The sequence below is a fragment of the Lagenorhynchus albirostris genome, chromosome 16 (assembly GCF_949774975.1).
Source record: "Lagenorhynchus albirostris chromosome 16, mLagAlb1.1, whole genome shotgun sequence".
In the NCBI taxonomy this organism is placed as follows: domain Eukaryota; kingdom Metazoa; phylum Chordata; class Mammalia; order Artiodactyla; family Delphinidae; genus Lagenorhynchus; species Lagenorhynchus albirostris.
Window position 1 is genome coordinate 46,697,298 of NC_083110.1, and position 20,291 is coordinate 46,717,588.

At 34.0% G+C, this 20,291-nt stretch overlaps 1 protein-coding gene across 1 annotated transcript in view; it reads left to right on the forward strand.

The window, feature by feature from the left end:
* PTEN (phosphatase and tensin homolog) overlaps nt 1-20,291 on the forward strand; it is a gene marked incomplete at its 5' end in the record, with an annotated part of 89,612 nt that overhangs the window by 47,084 nt on the left and 22,237 nt on the right. The window contains 3 exons of the mRNA XM_060125761.1: nt 3,986-4,030; nt 10,491-10,534; nt 12,361-12,599. Coding sequence (XP_059981744.1) covers nt 3,986-4,030; nt 10,491-10,534; nt 12,361-12,599 — 328 coding nt within the window. The remainder of the gene's footprint in view (nt 1-3,985; nt 4,031-10,490; nt 10,535-12,360; nt 12,600-20,291) is intronic.

Genomic DNA, 20,291 nt, shown 5'->3' on the forward strand with positions numbered 1-20,291 from the left:
CTTGGAGATGGGCAATGGGATGTGTACATACCTATTAATATAGTATTGGTTTATGTATTTAGATTCAAAACATAGTTACCAGACTCAGAATGAACTAAAAATGAACTGTTAATTCTCCAAAATACCTTTTCCCCCCCTCTGCTCACATTTACATTGTAGGCTTTCCGTGAGAAAATTGTATTTTGTAGATCATTTTTTACTTATTCATTTTCTCTCAGAAGAAACCTATGGTGGAAGATATGGCAGGTAGCAATGAGTTGTTGTTTATTAAATTTTATGATCACTGTCCTTCAAATCATTTGTCTATGTTTTGGTTATTCTAATTACCCATAATATTTACCTAAATTTCCAACCAAATTAAAATAGAAACTGAGAAAAGTCTAAAAGTATGTATAAAGCTTCTAGAACATAGAGAATATCTTTATGAATTCTTTATGTGTAGGGAAAGATTTCTCAGAGAGGATGCAAAGTTCTAAACAAAAGAAAAATTTGATATATTGGATTTTATCAAAATTTAAATTTGTTTATTTTCAAAGCACAATATTAAGGAAATGAAAAGGCAAGTCATACACAAGGAGCAAATAACTGACAAAGGACTTATACCCAGAATATATAAAAGACTCCTATAAATCAGTAATAAAAAAGACAAATAATCCATTTGGGGGAAGAAATGAGCCAGTGACTTAAACAGACATTTCAAAGAAGAAAGTGTAAAAATGGCTAATAAACAAATGAAGGACTAGAATTTTAAAAAGCTGACAACACCAAATATTGATGAGACTGTGGAGCAACTGGAACTCTTAAAATGTTGGTAGGACTGTAGAATGGTATAGCTGCTTTTGAAAACTGTTCAGTAGTTTCTTATAGAGTTAAATATGCACGCACCCTATCTCCTCTGTGACCCAGGAGTTCTACTCCTAGCTGTTATTTACTCAAGGAAATGAAAGCATATGTCCCCCAAAAGACTTGCACGAGAATGTTTATGCACTTTATTCATAATAACCCCAAACTGTAAACATCCCAGATATCCATCAAAGGAGAATGGATAAACAAATGGTGTTATGTTCATGCAGTGGAATAATAGAATAAAAAGAATGAACTATCCATACATGTAACAACATGGGTAAATTCAAAAAACATTAAGTGAAGGAAATCAGTTTAAAAAGAATGCATATTACATGATTACAATTACATGAAATTAAAGAACAAGGCCAAACTAATATATGGTAATAGTAGTAGCTACCTGAGAGCTTGGTGGGGCTTGACTGAAAACGGGCATGAGGGAATTTTCTGGGGTGGTAGAAGTGTTCTATATTTTGATTAGAGTGGTTGTTACAAAACTTATAGAATTGTACACCTAAGATCTGTCTATTTCACTGTATGTAAATTTTTACCTCAATTTAAAGAAAAGTCCAAAAGTAAAAATTGAGAAAAAGGTACAGGAATATAGAAGATAAAGAGGGTAGAACAGACAGGAGTGAAAGGGTCTGTAACAAACCACTTTTTCCTGTAATATATTTATAGCTCAGTAGAAGTCTGTAGCAGAATCAGTGCGTCCTGGGTTGGTTAAAGTAGTGGGTTAAAGCAAAGAATTATAAAAAGTTACACATACCTTAAATATTTACTTTAAAAAAGTTGTACACATGAAATACTAAAATCAAATAGTTCTATAGGGTTTATTAACAACCACTGCCACAAAAAAAAAAAAGGTAGTTATTTTCCTTTGTTTCCAAACTATGCCCTGTGGCAAGAGTTCTTAATCTTAGGCCATGCACCTTTTTGACAGTCTGGTGAAGCTTATGAACCCTTTCTTAAAATGATTTTAAATCCATAAAATAAAATTCATAGGATTATAAATGTGCCTATTATATTAGTTTTGGTTATAATTGTTATAAAATATTTTAAAACATCTATATAATAATAGTTATTAACACATTTAAATCAAATCTGTTGGCAGGTCTAATGACTTAATTTTTGCAGTGTTGATTGTAAATAATATTTTGATATCTTCATCAACTGTAGTATGACATATCAGTTAGTGATAAAGTTATAAGTACTGCTTGTATTACTGTGTAACAATTTTTCACATTCAAGTTTATGGACTCTTTTTTTCTTTCCCTCTTAACCCAACCACATATTTTCATTCTCCCATTCTTCCAGTAGTATATTGTAATTTTGGTTATATCAATATTGGGTTTTTATGTCATTATGACTAAATAAATGTCATTCATAGTTAAGCAGTATAGTATATTATAACTGGTTTTTCCTACACATTTTGTTTTCCTTGGATTTACAATTCTCCCTCTCTCCATCCCTTCTTCCCTCCTTTTTTCTCTCTCTCTTTCTCTCTCTCTCTCGGTTAGTTTCTACATTCTTAACTTTAATTCATCCCTAAACTTACTCCTAGTTGTATAAATCTCTATATATGTTTGAGCACATTTTTTATTATATTAATTTCATCTTCTCCAGGAACCTTCCGGTCTGCCCTAATCTGGATTAGTCATTCTCTAGGCTTGCTGTATGACTGTCTAATCAAGATGTCCATTCACTATTCATTCTGGGGATTCTCCTTTTTCTTCTCATGCGTTGGATTCTTCAGTTTCTGGAACTTGTCATCTTCTTGCACGGTTTCTCACCCTTGTTTTGGTGGAACACATCTTGTAGTAACTTCCTGAGAGAGAATATGTGGAAAGCAAAATTATTTGAGACTTTGCTTATTTTAAAATGCCTTTATTATGTATGTATTCACACTTGTTTTATAGTCTATCTTGGTATGGAATTCTAGGCTGGGAATAATTTTAAGTCAGAAGGTTTTGCCCAGTTGTTTTCTAGCTGCTGGTATTGCCATTAAAAAGGATGATGTTATTCGGATTCCAGATTCATTTTATGAAACATGTTTCCTCTCATGCAGCTAGGATCTTATGTTTATGTCTTCAGCATTCAGAAATTTCAGTGAGATATGTATGCCTTTATTTGGGTCTGTTTTAATATTGCTGAATACTCATTATACCCTTTCAGTTTGGAAATTCATGACCTTCAGTTTTGGGTGTTTTTCTTGAATTATATCTTGGATTTCTTCTCCTGTGTTTTCTGTTTTTTTCTCTGGGATGCCTATTCATATGTTGAATCTCCTAGACTTTAGATCTTCTAAAATCTTCTCTTCTGTTTTCCATTTGTTCTTCTATTTATTCTATTTCCTCAGCCTTATACTTTTCTAACCCCTCTATTACCTACCTTACAGGATTAAACAAATTTGTATGCATAAAGTATTTAAAATAGTGCCTGGCATATAGTAAGTGTTGGCTGTAATTGTTGTTGTTAGTTTCTTAACTAATTGTTGAGGGGAGAGGTCTTTGGTCTTTTGACGTATTATTTTGACGTATTAGCTGTATGACCTTGGGCAAGTCCTGTAATTTCTTTGATACCTACCTCTCAGATGTTTGTGAGCATCAAATGAGAATATGTATGTGAAAATACTTAATAAACTTTGTACAGAGCTAATAGTTATTACTTGCATCCTTCAAATATCAAAAGTTTTTAGTTTGAAAGAAAACGATGTCTGAATTTCCAGGATTATTTTTAAGATTTCTTGATTGCATGTGACTATTTCTCACAAAACTGTATAAGCTAGGTAAACTTGAGCTAAATGCTAATGCTGCTTTTTAAAGAAGTTATTTCTTAATACTCAATCTCATTATGTTAGGCTGAAGAGAGATTATGAAAATATTCATTTTATGAAGAGCTTTGGCTTTACTTCAGATTGTATAAATCTGTGTAATGTAATAATTACTTAAGAAAGACCTGATTACTAGTTTAAATCCATGGATAGACTATTTATTGGAGTTTATTTATTTTTCTTAAATGATATTTGAGATTAGGAAAAATAGAATCTGTCTTTTGGTTTTTCTCAATAGTAGTAATGTAATTTCAAATGTTAGCTCATTTTTGTTAATGGTGGCTTTTTGTTTGTTTGTTTTGTTTTAAGGTTTTTGGATTCAAAGCATAAAAACCATTACAAGATATACAATCTGTAAGTATGTTTTCTTGTTTGTATGCTTGCAAATATCTTCTAAAATAACTATTGAGTGAAAGTTATTTCCTTGTTAGAATGAGGTAAAGATATATTTTAACAGAATTGTATTCCTAAAACAATTAGTTCAAGAAGTCTGATTGAGAGCATTGTTAGGTCATTTAGAAAGTGTAATGATGAGGTAAAACAATGTTGGCACAGATTCATGTTACTTGATCTGCTTTAAATGACTTGGCATCTAGCCCATCTTTGGGCCCATAACCATGTGGTAACTTGAAGTGTAATTCACACACAGCTTCTGCTAAAGCATTAATGCCATCTTCCATGGAGGGATGCTTCTAGAGTAGACATAATTTTATTCTGTGTCTCTAGGTCAATTGATTGAAAAAGCTATTAGCATATTCTCTAACTGTATATAAAATAAATAAGTTAACTAAAATTGTTGAATTGGGTGGTTTCTCTTGTCTGGGGCAGCGATGTAAGGATTGCCTCTTGATTCAGCTAGCTGACCTTATCTTTAACCTTTCATTTTTTCTTTTGACTTTGTGAGTAGAGGTGTAAAATAGAAGAAGAAGGAAAGAAAAGTGTGAAGAAAATATCTTATCATTTTTGCTCTTGACCATTTTTTCCTTCCCAAAATATTGACCATTTTCTAATTAAAAAAACAAATTGTTCATAAAATATGTTATGTTTCTACCTGGCTTTTATTTTTCCTATGTGATATGTATAAATTATGCAATGGAAAAAATTTTAATCTAAAGTTACGTATGCTAATTTAGTGTTATAATTTCTGTAGAGTTTATTTATCAAATGTAAGAACAAGGTTTTTTTCTGCGTTCAGTGGGCTTTCAGATATTCACCAAAAAAATGAAAGATTCTCTGTGCCTTATTGGCTTGTGGGATGTTGCTTTTTTATCTTTAATTTAGTGATCTTTATACTCTGATAAGACTTCAGAAGACCTGAGAGTGAAGTAGACACTAGTATTGTATCTCTTAGTGAGTTGTCACTGATTTCCTCAGATGAACAAAGAAGCAAACATTTATTGAGGGCTTGCTACATGTTAGACATTTTACAACATTTTGTTAGTGCAGAGGTGAATAAGATGTAGTTCCATTCCTCAGGTAATTATAGTCTAATGTGAAAGGTAGACAAAGTATTATAGAAGAGGTAACTCTTGTATAGAAGAGAGCTGTGTAGACAACAGTCAAAATAGTGCATTGCACCCCGTAGGGAAGGCTTCATAAAGAATGGCATGTTTGAGCTGGGGTGAAAAGAATCATAGAGGTTGACCTGAGGCTTAGGAGGAGGGGAAATGGCAGTGCAGGCAGAGAGAATGGTGTGTAAGAAGCTTGTTGGCAATAATATTGTCTAGAATATGGCAGATAATCCATTATGGTCAGATTCTGGTGTGTGTGTGTGTGTACGGTATAGTAATAAGCAAGATGAAAGAAAGTAAAAGGTGCTGTAGAAACTTAAGTTTAGGTGGGTTCCAACTTAACAAATGATCTGTGCGAGTATCTTTCTCTTTTCTGGATTAACCTCTCCTACAAAAACTCTTGTTACAGGTGCTAGAGTGTTTCTGTGGAGGAAAATAAAAACCACAAAGTTTTGTAGTTTTTGAACAACTGGATTCAGAAGTTAAGTTTCAAGCAAAAAACCAAACAGGACATGAACTGTCAAAAGCTGGAGTCCACTAAATGAGTCACCTCAGGCTTAGACTCTTAGTACTGGGCATGTAGAGAGTCCCAGACTCTCTACTAAAGATAGAAAGATACTAAAGACAGATTCTGCCTTATTTCAAAACTTTATTTGAGTTTAACATTATATCCAAAGAAAGGAAAGGAAATTCTTTTCATTCCTGTATGCAATGGCTTCCTGCTTCTAGAATTTAGGGCTCAGGTTTGTACTGTCAGTATTGTGGGTCACTTGTGTTATTATGGTTAAAGTTGGCATTGGTATCTAGCCTGGAGAGTTGATTGCCTATTTGTTTTTGTATATCCAAACATCGGACCCCCAAGTTAATGAACTGTCTCATTATTAGTTGAGAGTAGCTTTCGGTGCACATATTTTAACTCCCTTATTCCCCCATCCATTTAATGGAATCATAGACTGGAAAGTACCTGAAAGAGATCATTTAGTCCAACCTTCTCATTTTACTGATGGGGAATCTGAGGCCTAGAGAAGTTAAGTGAGTTGAACAGGGTCACACAGGTACATATGGTAGCAGACCATCCACTGTTGATGCCAGTATTCCCTTTCTGTTTTTTTGTTTGTTTGTTTTAATCACCCCAAATTTTACTTTCTTCAAAAGTTTCTAGAACTACCAAGTTGTAGTATGTTTTGATTTCTGATGTTACTTTTCAGTCTTCTTTACTTTTCTACCTCTGTTTATATTTCTGGCTCTGGGTAAGTGAGTCTTATAAGTAGCAGATGTTTCTATTTTGTTTCTTTTATTTTTAGGATATTAATTAGATGTGATGTATGTCTTTGCAAACATATGTAAATGGAAAGATCTTAAAATATTTGCACTTGACATACCTGTATTTAATAGTATATTAAACTTTTTATGGCAACTATGACATATGTGGGTGAAGAAGAGTTCTTAATGTGGACTTTCTAATAATTGACTGTAACTTTATATCTCTATTATCAGGCATTCAGTAAGTTATTTTAAGAAAGGACAAAATTAGCCTCATATCATTAACCAAATTCAGGTATACTTGGTGAATTACTTAGTACATTAATCAGTTCGTTTTATGCAAGTGTGTGTACTTCATTTTTGTATTTTCCTCTGTAATCTGTCTTCTGGTGGGGGTAAGGGGAGGAGGGGGGAGATAGGGTATAAAGATATACTATAGTTCTTGCCTTTGAGGAAGTTAAATGTTCACTGGATACTAATTTTTAAAAGGTTGACTATATTTCATGGTATATTCTATTTGACATACAGCTATGCATCAATTTGTGGTAAACCTTCAGCTGTTGTTAATTTTTATCTATTAAGTTTTATTTTGTAAGATAGGGATAGCTCCATTGAAGAGAGTAAAGAAGAGACCTACATGCCTAGCTGATTCTATGACGAGTCTCATTTCTCTGGAAGCATTTCCTATTAATCTTATCCCTTTCTTCACTTTCTGTCTACTGCTTCATAAAAGCTCTCTTTCAGTGCATCTTTATTTCTCTTGTCTTATATAAGCCAATATGAGGTGATGATTTAAAAAAAGATATCTTTTGAGTTCTAGTTATAAGGAAGTATAAATACACTTGTCTTAGTCAGATCCCATTTACCATTCATGTATCTTTAATTTTGGTTTGTTGAAAGACTTGCCTTATCACTAATATACCATAAATTTACAAGGGACTCTGTGTGTGTGTGTATGTGTGTGCAGTTATCAGAGAAAGTTTGTGTTTTGTTTTTTTAAATTTTTAAAATTTATTTATTTTTGGCTGCGTTGGGTCTTCGTTACTGTGCGTGGGCTTTCTCTAGTTGCGGCGAGCGGGGCCTACTCTTCGTTGCGGTGCACAGGCCTCTCATTGCCGTGGCCTCTCCTGCTGCAGAGCACAGGCTCCAGGCATGAGGGCTTCAGCGGTTGTGGCGCACAGGCTCAGTAGTTGTGGCTCGTGGGCTCCAGAGCACAGGCTCAGCAGTTGTGGCGCCTGGGCTTAGCTGCTCCGCAGCATGTGGGATCTTCCTGGACCAGGGATCAAACCTGTGTCCCCTGCATTAGCAGACGGGTTCTTAACCACTGCATCACCAGGGAAGCCCCATCAGAGAAGGTTTTAATTAAGAGAGTCTTTTTCCCGTTGTGGAGCACAGGCTCTGGACGCGCAGGCTCAGCAGCCATGGCTCATGGGCCCCACCGCTCCACGGCATGTGGGATCTTCCTGGACCGGGGCACAAACCCGTGACCCCGGCATCAGCAGGCAGACTCTCAACCACTGTGCCACCAGGGAAGCCCCATCAGAGAAGGTTTTAATTAAGAGAGTCTTCTTTCTTACCTGACCAACCACTCCCCAGATCACTTTTATCACTACCAGGCGCAGTATATGTTTTCACATACTCTCTATCCATACCTGTAGATATTTTCACAATTTTTTCATGTTTTCATTATCACTGTTTGTTGGTTCTTTTATGCCAAATAATGCTCTTGTTGGAATGCTGACTTTGACTAAAATTTGTTATTGTTTTTTAAACTTCTATATTTTTTATTATGCGTGGAGTATGGAACAATACTGAAAAAAGTTTGACTTTTGTAATCAGAGGTGCTGGGCTCTTCCATTTACCTGTCGTGGTTTGGGGCCAGTTTTGTAATGCTCTTCTAAATTTTAGCTTTCTCATACATAAAATGGAGACAGTATTAACTGTTAAATGATTGTGAGGATGAATTTAACAACATGGAAACTTTGTAAGGTATGCACATCTAATAGACATTTAGTAGCTCATTATTTTCACTTTCCCTCCATTTTTTTCCTCTTAATAATATTTGAGAATCAGTGTATGAAGGCAGTTATCAGCAGTGTTTATCAAGCCAAACATTTTGAGCTGCTAAAAATGTACAGGAATTTTAGATAACTGAAGCTGTATGAAACTCAAAATGTTTATTTTTTGTTGTGCTCTTATGAGACCAGTTTCTTAGAATTGTTTCCTGGTATATACCTCTCCCCTCACCTCGTAAGCCCTATTTTACATGATTCCTTATAAAATATTCCATTAAGGATTCTTCTCTATTGACCATACTCCTCTTTAACCTGTACCAAAGAAAGTGTAAAACGTTACTATTTTCTTGGTCAGTTCTCTTCTTTCTGCCTGTCATTTTTTTTTAATAAAAGCAAGTATGAAATTATTTAGCAAGGATGCATATATGTGCATATGTCATTGTTAAATAAATTTTCTTTCTAGCAAAACTCAATATACTAAATTATAGTATGCTAAAATGGAAAAGCTTTGTTTTCAGCAATATTATGAGAAGCTGATTTGTTTCAGGTCTGACCAGTTAGAAATTAGTGGGTTGCAGTTTGCTTATAATTAGTTCAACCTTCATGCGGATTTTTTTTTATTTTTGCCGCACCACCTGGCTTGTTGGACCTTAGTTCCCTGACCAGGGATTGAACCCAGGTCCTCGGCAGTGAGAGCACCAGGGAATTCCCAACCTTCATGTGGATTTGAGTTTAGAAATTGTTTAAAATAGATGAACTCTACAGATATTTCAGGATTTCTAAATGTAAAGCACAGGTCCATAACCACTTATGTGAAATTCTTTGGGCTAGTTGTGTTTCAGCATTCAGAATTTTTCAGTTTTTAGAAAGGTAACATGGAAGCATATATTTTGTATTGCATAACACCCCAGTGGGATTTGGAACAGTACCTAGGATAAAATGTTTCACTCTTTGCTGTAAGCGTATTCCTATTAATTAAGGAGTACACATTCTCATAAACTCAGATCAAGTTCTGCTGCAATTGAGTTTGCCATACAGTTAAGAGAAAGTTTCAGATGCTTCAAAATTTGGGGATTTTGGAATGGTAAATTCAGAGGCTATGGACCTTTATTTGTTTTAAAATGCTAAGTTTTTATTTTAAATAATTTTTTAAATATCTGGTTTGGTTAGTAGTTGAACGTACCAGAATGCTGCTGACCACAAGCTAATGTATGGAATCCCTTTCTGAGCCTATTAATGTTTATAAACATGGCCTATTAATCATGAGTCAGCCAGTGCATGATAACAAACGTGACTACTATTAAAAAGACAAATTTTAGCATGCTGTAAGTAATGCTAAGTCAACATTACTTTTTTGTATTCTATATTGATTTTACTTACTAGTCTTTCATTACTCTCAGACTTTAATTAAAACTTATAACCTGAGAGATTATTGAAAAAGATGACCTTTGGCTTCTCTAAAGAGAGAAAGATCTGGTTAAAAGATGTAGTTAAGTGTTGTGTCTGAGTAGATTAGCATTATTCAGTTATTCTTTACTTTTCCTTTGCCCTTATAATTTTACTGTTTTTAACATACATCTTTTGTAGTAATAGTTTGAGAAAACTGTGTATGCTCAATTATAAGGCAGAGATAAAATTGAAGCTAGTTAGTTGTTTACACATATCTTGTGAAATCAAAAATAAAGACCATTAGCATATATAATTTTCACAAAAGGAATGTGAAGGTATAGATGCAAGTGAATTTGCAGTGTTGTATATTAGTGGCATTACAAGTTTTGTAAGCAAACATATAAGCTCTGATTGTATATACTTAACATTTTCAGCCTTGATTTCCTTAATTGTAAAATGTGGATAATAACAGTACCTACTTCACAGGAGTCTTAAGATTAAAAGCAATAGTTAATGTAAGACATTTAACATAATGCTTGGTACATTATAAAGGTTCAGAAAATGTTTGCTACTAATATACTTTTTTTTCTCAAGTGCAAAAGATAATTTTATATCACATTTAAACTTTTCTTTTAGATGTGCTGAAAGACATTATGATACCGCCAAATTTAACTGCAGAGGTAGGCATAAATACACTGTATTATGTTTGATAACTTGAAGCCAACAGTCTAAATCTTACTGTCATACCAATAATGAATAATCTCAATTATTAAGTGATATATTTATCTTAAAGATGGTCTTAGAAAATTTGAAAAATAAATTTAATTTTGCTATTGTGTTTTTGGAAACAAGTATCATATAAACCTGCCAGTAGTACTAGGAAGACTAAATTGTAGAATAGACCGAGAATTAGGAGAAATTCCTAGACTAACAGTAGAATAAAGAGAGGGTTATTCCTACAGTTTGATGCACTTGGTGTAACAGTAAGAGATTACAGGGAGAAAGAACAACAACTTAACTCCTATCGAGGAACATGACCTGCGTGGTGGAAAAGGGTATAATGAAATATGGATAAGAGGAGCCTGATAGATGAGAGCAGGAGTTGATTTAAATGTGTTCTTCTCCAGGTGTAGTAAATTCTATCTCAGAGCCCACAGAAACTTTCATTTTTATTTGTGGAATGCTTTGAACCATGAGAGACCTGAAGAGTTGAGAAGCTTGGCAAGATGCTGCCGTGATAGTCAAAAAGAGAAAGTGGGTGCCTTGACAGATTGATATATTTGCCATTGATCCCTCCTAAATGTTTAGAATGGACTTCCAAACAGTTGGTTTGAGAATTCAGAAGTGCTAATGGCTGTGAGAGCCAGGATAGATTTACTAAGAATGTTTCATTTTTAGTGGATTTAGGCTACTGCTTACTGGTCAAAGAGTGTTTTACTCGAGGTTTATCTAGCTTTAACAGGTTTTTCTGGATGTTTTTGTATGCCACTGGGGAAATGAAGATGGAATGATGGTACAGCTGGGCAGATGACTAAGTAAAAGCTGTCCTGATGATTCCCTGTAATGGTAGTCATTGTCTACTTGAAGAGCTGTTCTGTCACACCAAAGGCTTAATTGAGTGTATCTTGTACCCCATTATGAATGACTTGGTTGAAGATATAAAGGACATACTTTTCACATATTTAGATAACACAGAAGATAAGTACATTGAATGTTAGTCGGCATTTTTAAGAATCTTAATAGAGTGGAACCAATAAGATAAAATTTAGTAGTGATATATTTAAAGTCCTATTTCTAGAAAAAATTTTTTAAAAACCTCAACTCTAACTATAGGGAACAGAGAAGTTTTGAGTTCTTATAACTCATGTGAAAAGACCTGAAACTTCGCTTGATAAACTTTACTACAATTGTATACATTTTATAGCTTGGGGTTTTTATTTCTCAATTTCTTTTGTAAATGTCTTTAAAGTCATGTGTATACAACACTAACATTTGCAAGACCATCTTTAAAATAACATGTTTGACGTTTTTATTATATGAAGTGTAAAATGCAGTCTTTTCCATTGTTGATTTGTTAGTGATCTGTACTTTCTCTGGAATATATGTTTTGTGATTATGCAATATTATAAGTGTTACAATTCCTTTTGTTAGAAAATGTATTGAGAGCCCTGATAAGAGGCTCCTGTGACATTTAATTTTGAGTTTACCTCCACCTCTGATATATTGTGACCTCTGATACTTCTTTGCTACTCTATTGCAAAGTTTCCTCCTTCATAAAGTGAGGAAAATAATACCTGGTTTCCCTGTCTAATGAATAAATTTGAGTTGAGAGACTATTTTCTATTCAAAAATTAGAAAATTATGAGACAAATTATTTTTCTCTGGAGTTCAGTTTTTCTTGAAGAACTCTGTTAAGTTTATATGCAACATTTCTAAAGTTAACCTACTTTTAATAAGCAATTCAGGAGAGATTTTTTTCTTATTTGAGGTTATCTTTTTACCACAGTTGCACAGTATCCTTTCGAAGACCATAATCCACCACAGCTAGAACTTATCAAACCCTTTTGTGAAGATCTTGACCAATGGCTAAGTGAAGATGACAATCATGTAGCAGCAATTCACTGTAAAGCTGGAAAGGGACGAACTGGTGTAATGATTTGCGCATATTTGTTACATCGGGGCAAATTTTTAAAGGCACAAGAGGCCCTAGATTTCTATGGGGAAGTAAGGACCAGAGACAAAAAGGTAAGTTATATTTGATGTTTTTTTCTTTATTCTTCCTAGATCTGAGAATTTATTGGAAAATAAATTTTTAAAAAGATAGTTGTTAACCCTTATTTTCTTTCCTCTAAACATTTAAATTAGTATACTACCTTAACTTTCACATGAGCAAATGACAGATTCATTCAATTTTTCTGTTCATTCTAGCATTTTCATGTCGTGCTAGCAAATCTTACCCATTAACTGGATTGCATATTTGGTATCATGAAATCTTTACAAAGCATTTAAAAAAGCAGCACATTGATCAAAAGTAAGCTTGATACTCCTGAAGCTTGCTTGAAAATAAAATGTCTTCGGATAATAATTTGGATGCCATTACCTAGTAAAGTGTGATCTTTACTTTTAAAATACATAGAGATTATTCTTTGATTTGAATACTCATTAGTGTGGTTATAATTAAGATTAATCAAGAGTTCTTCTCTTATTCAGAAGACTAAAGACTATGCTGAAAATCATTGACAAATTTAATTTGTGTAGTACATTTGAAAGCAAAAAATGAACTCTTGGGAGAATTTTTTACAGTGATTTTCAAGGGATTTATTTCTTTGGATACTAAGTATGGCAAAACATGTTTACATTTCTTACAAATGGACTTTGTACATTTCTGTCTCCAGGAAAGAAAAAACACCAAACTACTTCAGATAGATGGAAAAACTCATTTAGAGACCTCTATTGAGGAAGACATCCTAATTTTATATGAAAAATTTATTCTAGTTTTAATAATTTTCACAATGAGGAAGGTTCTCTTACAGTTTAAGCTAATTTCTTTTTAATTTAACTTCAAAACAGAAACATAAGTGATCATAGCCATCATTTTCAGCTGGATAATGGCATTGATTCCTGGTTCCTTTACTCCTTCCTCATTTCTTGTTTTACTTGTCGTTGTTACATTTTTGAATTATATCTAAGGATGCCAAAGCACTGTTTATTGGTGACAGTTTACAAAATTGAATCTTATTGTTAATGCATGATTTTGGTGAGTGTTGATTATAACAACTTGCCATACATTTCTGTATACTGTGTGCACCCTGGGATGATAGCACTAGAATGAATTCCAGAGCAGAGGACTGAGATGTTTTCTTTGGTTCATCCTTTCTTCATTTAGAGGGAAACAATTGCTTTTACTGATTAAAAATATAGAAGGTAAATTTTTCTGTACTTAAGTGAATAAACATAGGGCAGCACAGGGAAAAGAGACTGAATGAGAAGAAAACCTAGAGAGATGGCTCAAATTAAAATACAGTCACAGGAGCAGTGGTAGAAATTTAAAACAGGGTTGATGAGCAGCAGACATTTTGGTAATCAAAAAGAAATCAGGTAAAAAGAATTTAAAATAAAAACAGAAAAGTTGTATAATGTTCAGCCAGAACTAGCTTTAAGTTAGGGGCTCTTAAACTGTTTCTGTTATATACCTTTTAAAAATATGATGAAAACTCTATTCTCCCACAAAAAATGTGCATCATGTACATGAGCAGAATATTTTGCTTATAGTATTTAATTGCACTGAAAATTATTTTTTTTAACAAAGAATGTAAAAAATACTTTAAGAATAATGTCTCATTTTCTTTTTTTATGCCAGGCAGTGGCCACTACTTGAGACTGCTGAATAAATCCAAGTGGTACAAATTAACCAAAATTAAGCTTTAGTTCTGCTCAGTAGTAAATTTTCCTGAAAGGGCTACTATTATTTAGCTTTTAAAGAACACATTGAAACTATGCCATTGTCTTTGACTTGGCAACTTTTATGTCATTTTTGATATCTAATTAGTTTTGACTTTGTTTCCCCATCTCATGAAAGAATGAAAGAGCAAATGGACTCTGTAGATTTTTTAATTTTTTGCCAGATGAAAGTAGGCTTGTGTCAAGAAATAAGAATTCTTATAAGACTCTTCAGATTAATTCATGTTGCATCATTTTCTTTGCCTTCTAGTTATTGAGATCATTTTTTGGCAAGATTCTGGCATAATGCTGTGTTTGAAGGAAAAAATTATGACTCCACATTTTAGTTTTAATATTGAAGAGTTAAACTGTGTTAATGAGTTTGTATTTTATGCAGGTAAAATTCTAGCTATAGAATTTGTCTTCCTAAAGCAAGTGAACTTATGTATAGCAAAGAATTGCATAGTTGCTCCCACTTCTTGACAAAACCTCTTAAGTCCTTGATTGAAAGTCTTGGCTTTCCTGAATTTGGCAACTTTCACAACAGTAGATTTTTTCATGACAAATCCTCTTGTACAGTCTGTGATTCAAGACTTGGCTCTCATGAAGTCATAGAATACTTTTACAACAATAGCTAAGCTTTCTCTCGGGATTCATGGTAGAGTCTTACACACCAGTGCATACTGGTGAACAAAGCATGGAGTCACAGTGACGTGTAGAACTTCTCTCTTTACCAAAGCAGCAAAACCAGATGTTTTGCCAGGCATTAAGGTGTACTCTGTCTACAGAATACTGAGATTTCTTCAGGGGACTTTTTTTGGGCAGAGAAACGTCACCGTTTTGAAAATGTTACTGTCTGCTGAAGTTTCCAAAAAGGACTCCAAAATAGGAATTATTGTTTGTGTCACCATGCATGTATTTGATGAAAACTAGTAGCTGGCTAAACTGAGATTTCATATGCTGAAGAGAAGTGGTATCTCCAGTCCTTTCATGACCTGCTTCATAGTTTTAGGAAAAAATGTCTGTTTTTTTGGAATGGATAAAACTGTTTGATAGAGATACTACAACAGTCTTACTTTTCTGTTGCAAACTACAAGTATGTTTGACCATTTCTAAGATATTTGCCTTCACCATGTTCACTGTGACTTTTTTGTTTGTTTGGCATTACAGTATCCTTGTAGGTTACTTTAATCAAGAATTTTGAGTTGGGGGGCAAATAAGGTATTTGTAATGGTCCAGCCTTTGTAACTAAGCTGTGCTCTCACATGTTCTTACACACACCTCCCACTCCCGTCATACTTCCCTCCCTCTTACTCTCTTATACCCACCCACCCCCGCATATGTGAATATATACTCTGTCTGACGTGGGTGCTTCTTCAGGATAGTTGGCCGAATGCTTCTGATAGTGAGAACTAGCCATATAAGAAGCACTTGGGATATTCCGTCCCATCGTGTTCAAGGAAAAAGTAAAACCTAAGGATACTTAAACTTTATTGTATTTTATTTTCTCTGTTTTCTGTTTAAGTTAGATTCAAGAGATGTCTATATAATGAAAAATGAGGCCATATTTTAATTTTCAATGGCAAGATATTGTAGTCATCACAATCTGGTAATACAATTGTCAGTTCTGTTTCTCTGTGGAGGAGAGGAGAGGAGATTTGATGAAATGGCAAGCCCCATGGGATATTGTTGTGAAACAGGGGCCAGAGTGAAAAGATAGCAAGAGAAGTATTTATGAAAATAAAATGCAAAGCCTGTAGTGTCATGTGGTAGAATAATAGTAGCTACATCATCAGCAGAACTGTTCCAGGCACAGCATATTCTCTGTCCTCTCACAGGTTAGAATCTCACCCAAGTGAAAAGTGATGGGTTAATAGAAAATGGAGTTCTGTATGTACTACTAAGGATGTACTCAGTAAAATTATGTTTAGCTGTTACATGACATTAAAACTCAGAGTTATGTAATTTGGCCAAAATTGATCACTTTAGCATCTTGAAGTCAAAGTAAATCATTAAGATCTGCTGGGCTTATTTTATTAGCTCATGATTAATTAATATACCTAGACTATTTTTTGGATGAATTATTCACAGGCTCTAAAGGAGTATCCTAATGTGCTCCTACCTTTATCCTTGTGTATATTTTAAAAGGCAAAAAGACATTTATGGGCAGATGCTGTTGACAAAGCTGTATTTTACTAAACGGTGTTGTTTCCATTATAGGTTGAAACAGCATTAGAAAGCGAGACAGAGTAGATAAAAGTCATAAGATTATGAGGTTTTTTTTTTTGTTTTTTTTTTTTTTGCAGGAGTATTTCTTATTTTATAGATGATAAAACTGAGGCCCAGAAAGATGAAGTGCTTTGAACAGGATTATCCAAACAATTAATGACGGTGTTCAGAGTAAAATTTGAATCCCCTGACACACTGGTGAACTTCTTTCTACAATATCAAGTCCATAAATCCTGGAATTGTAAAAGAGTTTTGAAGCTCTTCAGAATTAATCTCTGCACAGAGTCAAGCTCTCCTGAAAGGTCACATAATGATGATGAAATTGGCCTCTTTTGACAAGGCTCCTCAGTTTATATTTAAAAGTAGATTCTAGAGCAGTAAAGACCCCTGATTAAGTAGAATAAGGATAGCTTGAGTTTGTTGGTGTTAAAAATATAATGCTGCAGGCTTCCTTCAAATCTTTGGAATTTGTCTTACGAATTTTCAAATAAATCACGTTTACCTAATGGTAAGAGTACTAGTGAAATAATAATGTATATAATAATATATTTTTAGGGCTTCCCTGGTGGCGTAGTGGTTGGGAGTCTGCCTGCCGATGCGGGGGACATGGGTTCGTGCCCCGGTCCGGGAAGATCCCACATGCCGCGGAGCGGCTGGGCCTGTGAGCCATGGCCGCTGAGCCTGCGCGTCCGGAGCCTGTGCTCTGCAGCGGGAGAGGCCACAACAGTGAGAGGCCCGCGTACCGCAAAAAAAAAAAAAAAAAAAAAAAAAATATATATATATATATATATATATTTTTTAAACCTTTAATGAATATAACTTATCATAAGAAAACTTAGCTGAGCATGGTAGAGCTGTTGTTATACAGCTGTGGAATTCTTCCAGAGAAATAAGTTATCTGATAATAAATATAATTGACTATCCAAAGTAGTTTTATTCTTGAAATATCTGTTAGAGAGATTTATTATCTTACCAGTATTTTAGGTTGTGTCTGTAGATTTGCATTTTTGTAATTGTGAACCACTATTATAGGAGATACGTACATTTTATCAGTTTGTGTAGGATTAATTTTATTAGAAATGTCTTTAATGTTCTTTTGCTGTAGCCTTAATTTTAACTAAGGAGAAACACTAAGAAGCTGAAGAAAATTGTGTTCTGGTGACATTTTTATAGGAGCAGAATGTTTCTCCTCCTCCTCCCCCACCCTCTTTCTCTTCCTCCTTCTCTTCTCTGCCCCCCCCCACACCCCCACCGCCACCTTCCCCTCCTCCCTCTTGTTTTGAAGAAAGAGGAGCTAGTTGTTATGTTTTTGGTGAAGATTTATAGACTTTGAAGAGACTCTCCTCAAATTAACCTGGTAGAGTCTTGACATTTTTCTCAGCAGACTTGGTACAAATTAGATGGCAGAGTGGTGGGTGCCAACTGACCATAAGATGTACAGCTGTGTTAGTAAAATACCCAAATAATACTTCAGGATTTGAATGTTGCAGAGAAGTACAACTGATGCCTCTTATTTAAAAAACAAGTTTTCTGAGAGTGGTGTAACTACTTGAGGGAAGACTTTCTTACTCAATAATTTACAAGAAGGCAATTATGTTATACTTCTCTAGAAATCATTTTTTTGCATATTTGATCTTTTGCTTTATGAGCACGTGGCAAATTACTCTAAAATGAACTGTCGATGGTTCCCACCCCAATAAATCTCCTAGGGTTGCTTCCTATCTAATCTATGCCTTACACTGTCTGTATTTGTACTTATGCTTCAGAATTAAAGTAGATAACTCAAAATATTTATTACAGACTATGAATAAAGAATTAAAACATCCTACCAGTAGGGGTAAGTGTATATTTTGGAAAGATTCCCAAAATTTCTGAATTTAGAGAGAGAAACTTCTATTACATGACAAACTTACCCAGAATCTCTCCTCTCTCTCTCTTGTCTTCCTGCTTCTAGAATGGTAGCAGGTAAAGTAAGCATTAATACTTACTTTCTTTGATTAAACTCTCAGGAAAAAATTTGGAGGCTTTGATTTTCTTTTTGGAGGGGGGTTTGTTTTCGAAGCAGTTATTAAATTTCTTATGTATTATGATCTCTCTATGTGAGTTCATTAGCTTACCTTTAATGAAGACTTCTATCTTCTAGAAATAATAAATATTAACTTTATTCTAAGTGATAACAAGAAGAGGAAATTTTCTAGTGTCTCTGAGGAATGAATTTATGTTCTAATATATAATCAGATTATTTTTTTCTAGTCTGTTTACTAAATTTCCCCATATGGTAACCTAATGAAATTTTCTCATTTTCTTTTCATTTAAAACAAAGTAAGGAAGAACAAACGAAGTAGATGTAACAGGAAAAGAAATGTATTTATGACTTCTTTCTGGTTTTCCTGACAAACTCATGACAATTTATTGGTTGTTTTTTGTTGTTGTTACTGGGTGGCAGGGGAAGAGCAGTGTTTGAGAGTACACACTTGAATTAGTACATATGCACTCTCTGCTGTGCCACGCCAGGATAGCTGGACACTTGAGAACAGCTCTGCAAATATTTATTTGTTACAAAACTTTGTCTTATGTGAAGCCTTCAATTCTGAAGCATTTAAAACTTAAAAGAAATTAGGATACTAAGAATGTTGTTGTCTAAAATTGTATCTAAGGAGATAAGGACACACTTATGAATGGGTACATTTTTACTGTAGGGCTTAAAACCGTTTAAGGCTTTATTTTTTAATTTATTCCTTGATTAATTATTGAGATATAATTGACATAAAACAGTGTGTAAGTTTAAGATGTGCAACATATTTATTTGATACATTTATATCGCAGTATGATTACCATTGTAGCCTTAACCTCTGTTGTGCCACAGAAGTATCATTTCTTCTAGTGGTGGGAACACATAAGATCTTGTCTTTTGGCAAGTTTTTAATGTTTATAATGTAGTTTTGTTGTCTGTAATCCCTGTACTTTATATTAGATCTCCAGAAGTTATTTATCTACTAGCTGTAAGTATGTACCCTTAAACATCATCTCTCCCATCCCCTCACCCACCCCCAGCGTTTGGTAACCATCATTCTACTGTTTCCCAGTTCAGTTTTTGGTTTTGTTTTGTTTTTTTAGATTCCATATATAAGGGATATTGTACAGTGTTTGTCTTTCTCTGTCTGACATATGTCACTTAGCATGACGTCCTCAAGGTCCATTGGTGGTGTCGAAAATGGCAGAGTTTCCTTTTTTCTCAAGGCTGAGTAGTATTCCATTGTATGTATATATACATTTTTATCCATTCATCTGTTGATGGACACTTACGTTGTTTCCGTATCTTGGCTATCGTGAACTACAATAAACATGGAAGTGCATACAAACAAACAAACAAACAAACAAAGTAAGCTATAATTATCCTCTTTTTTGGCTTAAAAAAACCTCCAAATATAACATTCTTATTTTTTCTAACACATTAATTCTCCTGGGCTAAACTGTTTCACTAATACATGGTATTGAAGCCTGTTATCCAATCTGTATATTCATAAAATTTTAAGAGTTTATACCTTGAAGGACCTTAGCAATTATTTCAGACCCATTTTAGTATAAATGATAAAACAGATCTGCAAAGATCATTTTGTCCTAGGTCATTTAATCTCTCTGTGTAACAACTCAAAACCATATCTCCTAACCTCAAATCCAGTATCCTTTCTACGGTTCTATGTTCTCCTGTCCAAATTATTTTTCTTTATTATTTTGATCCCCAAAGTAGAAATAGAAACTTAAAAA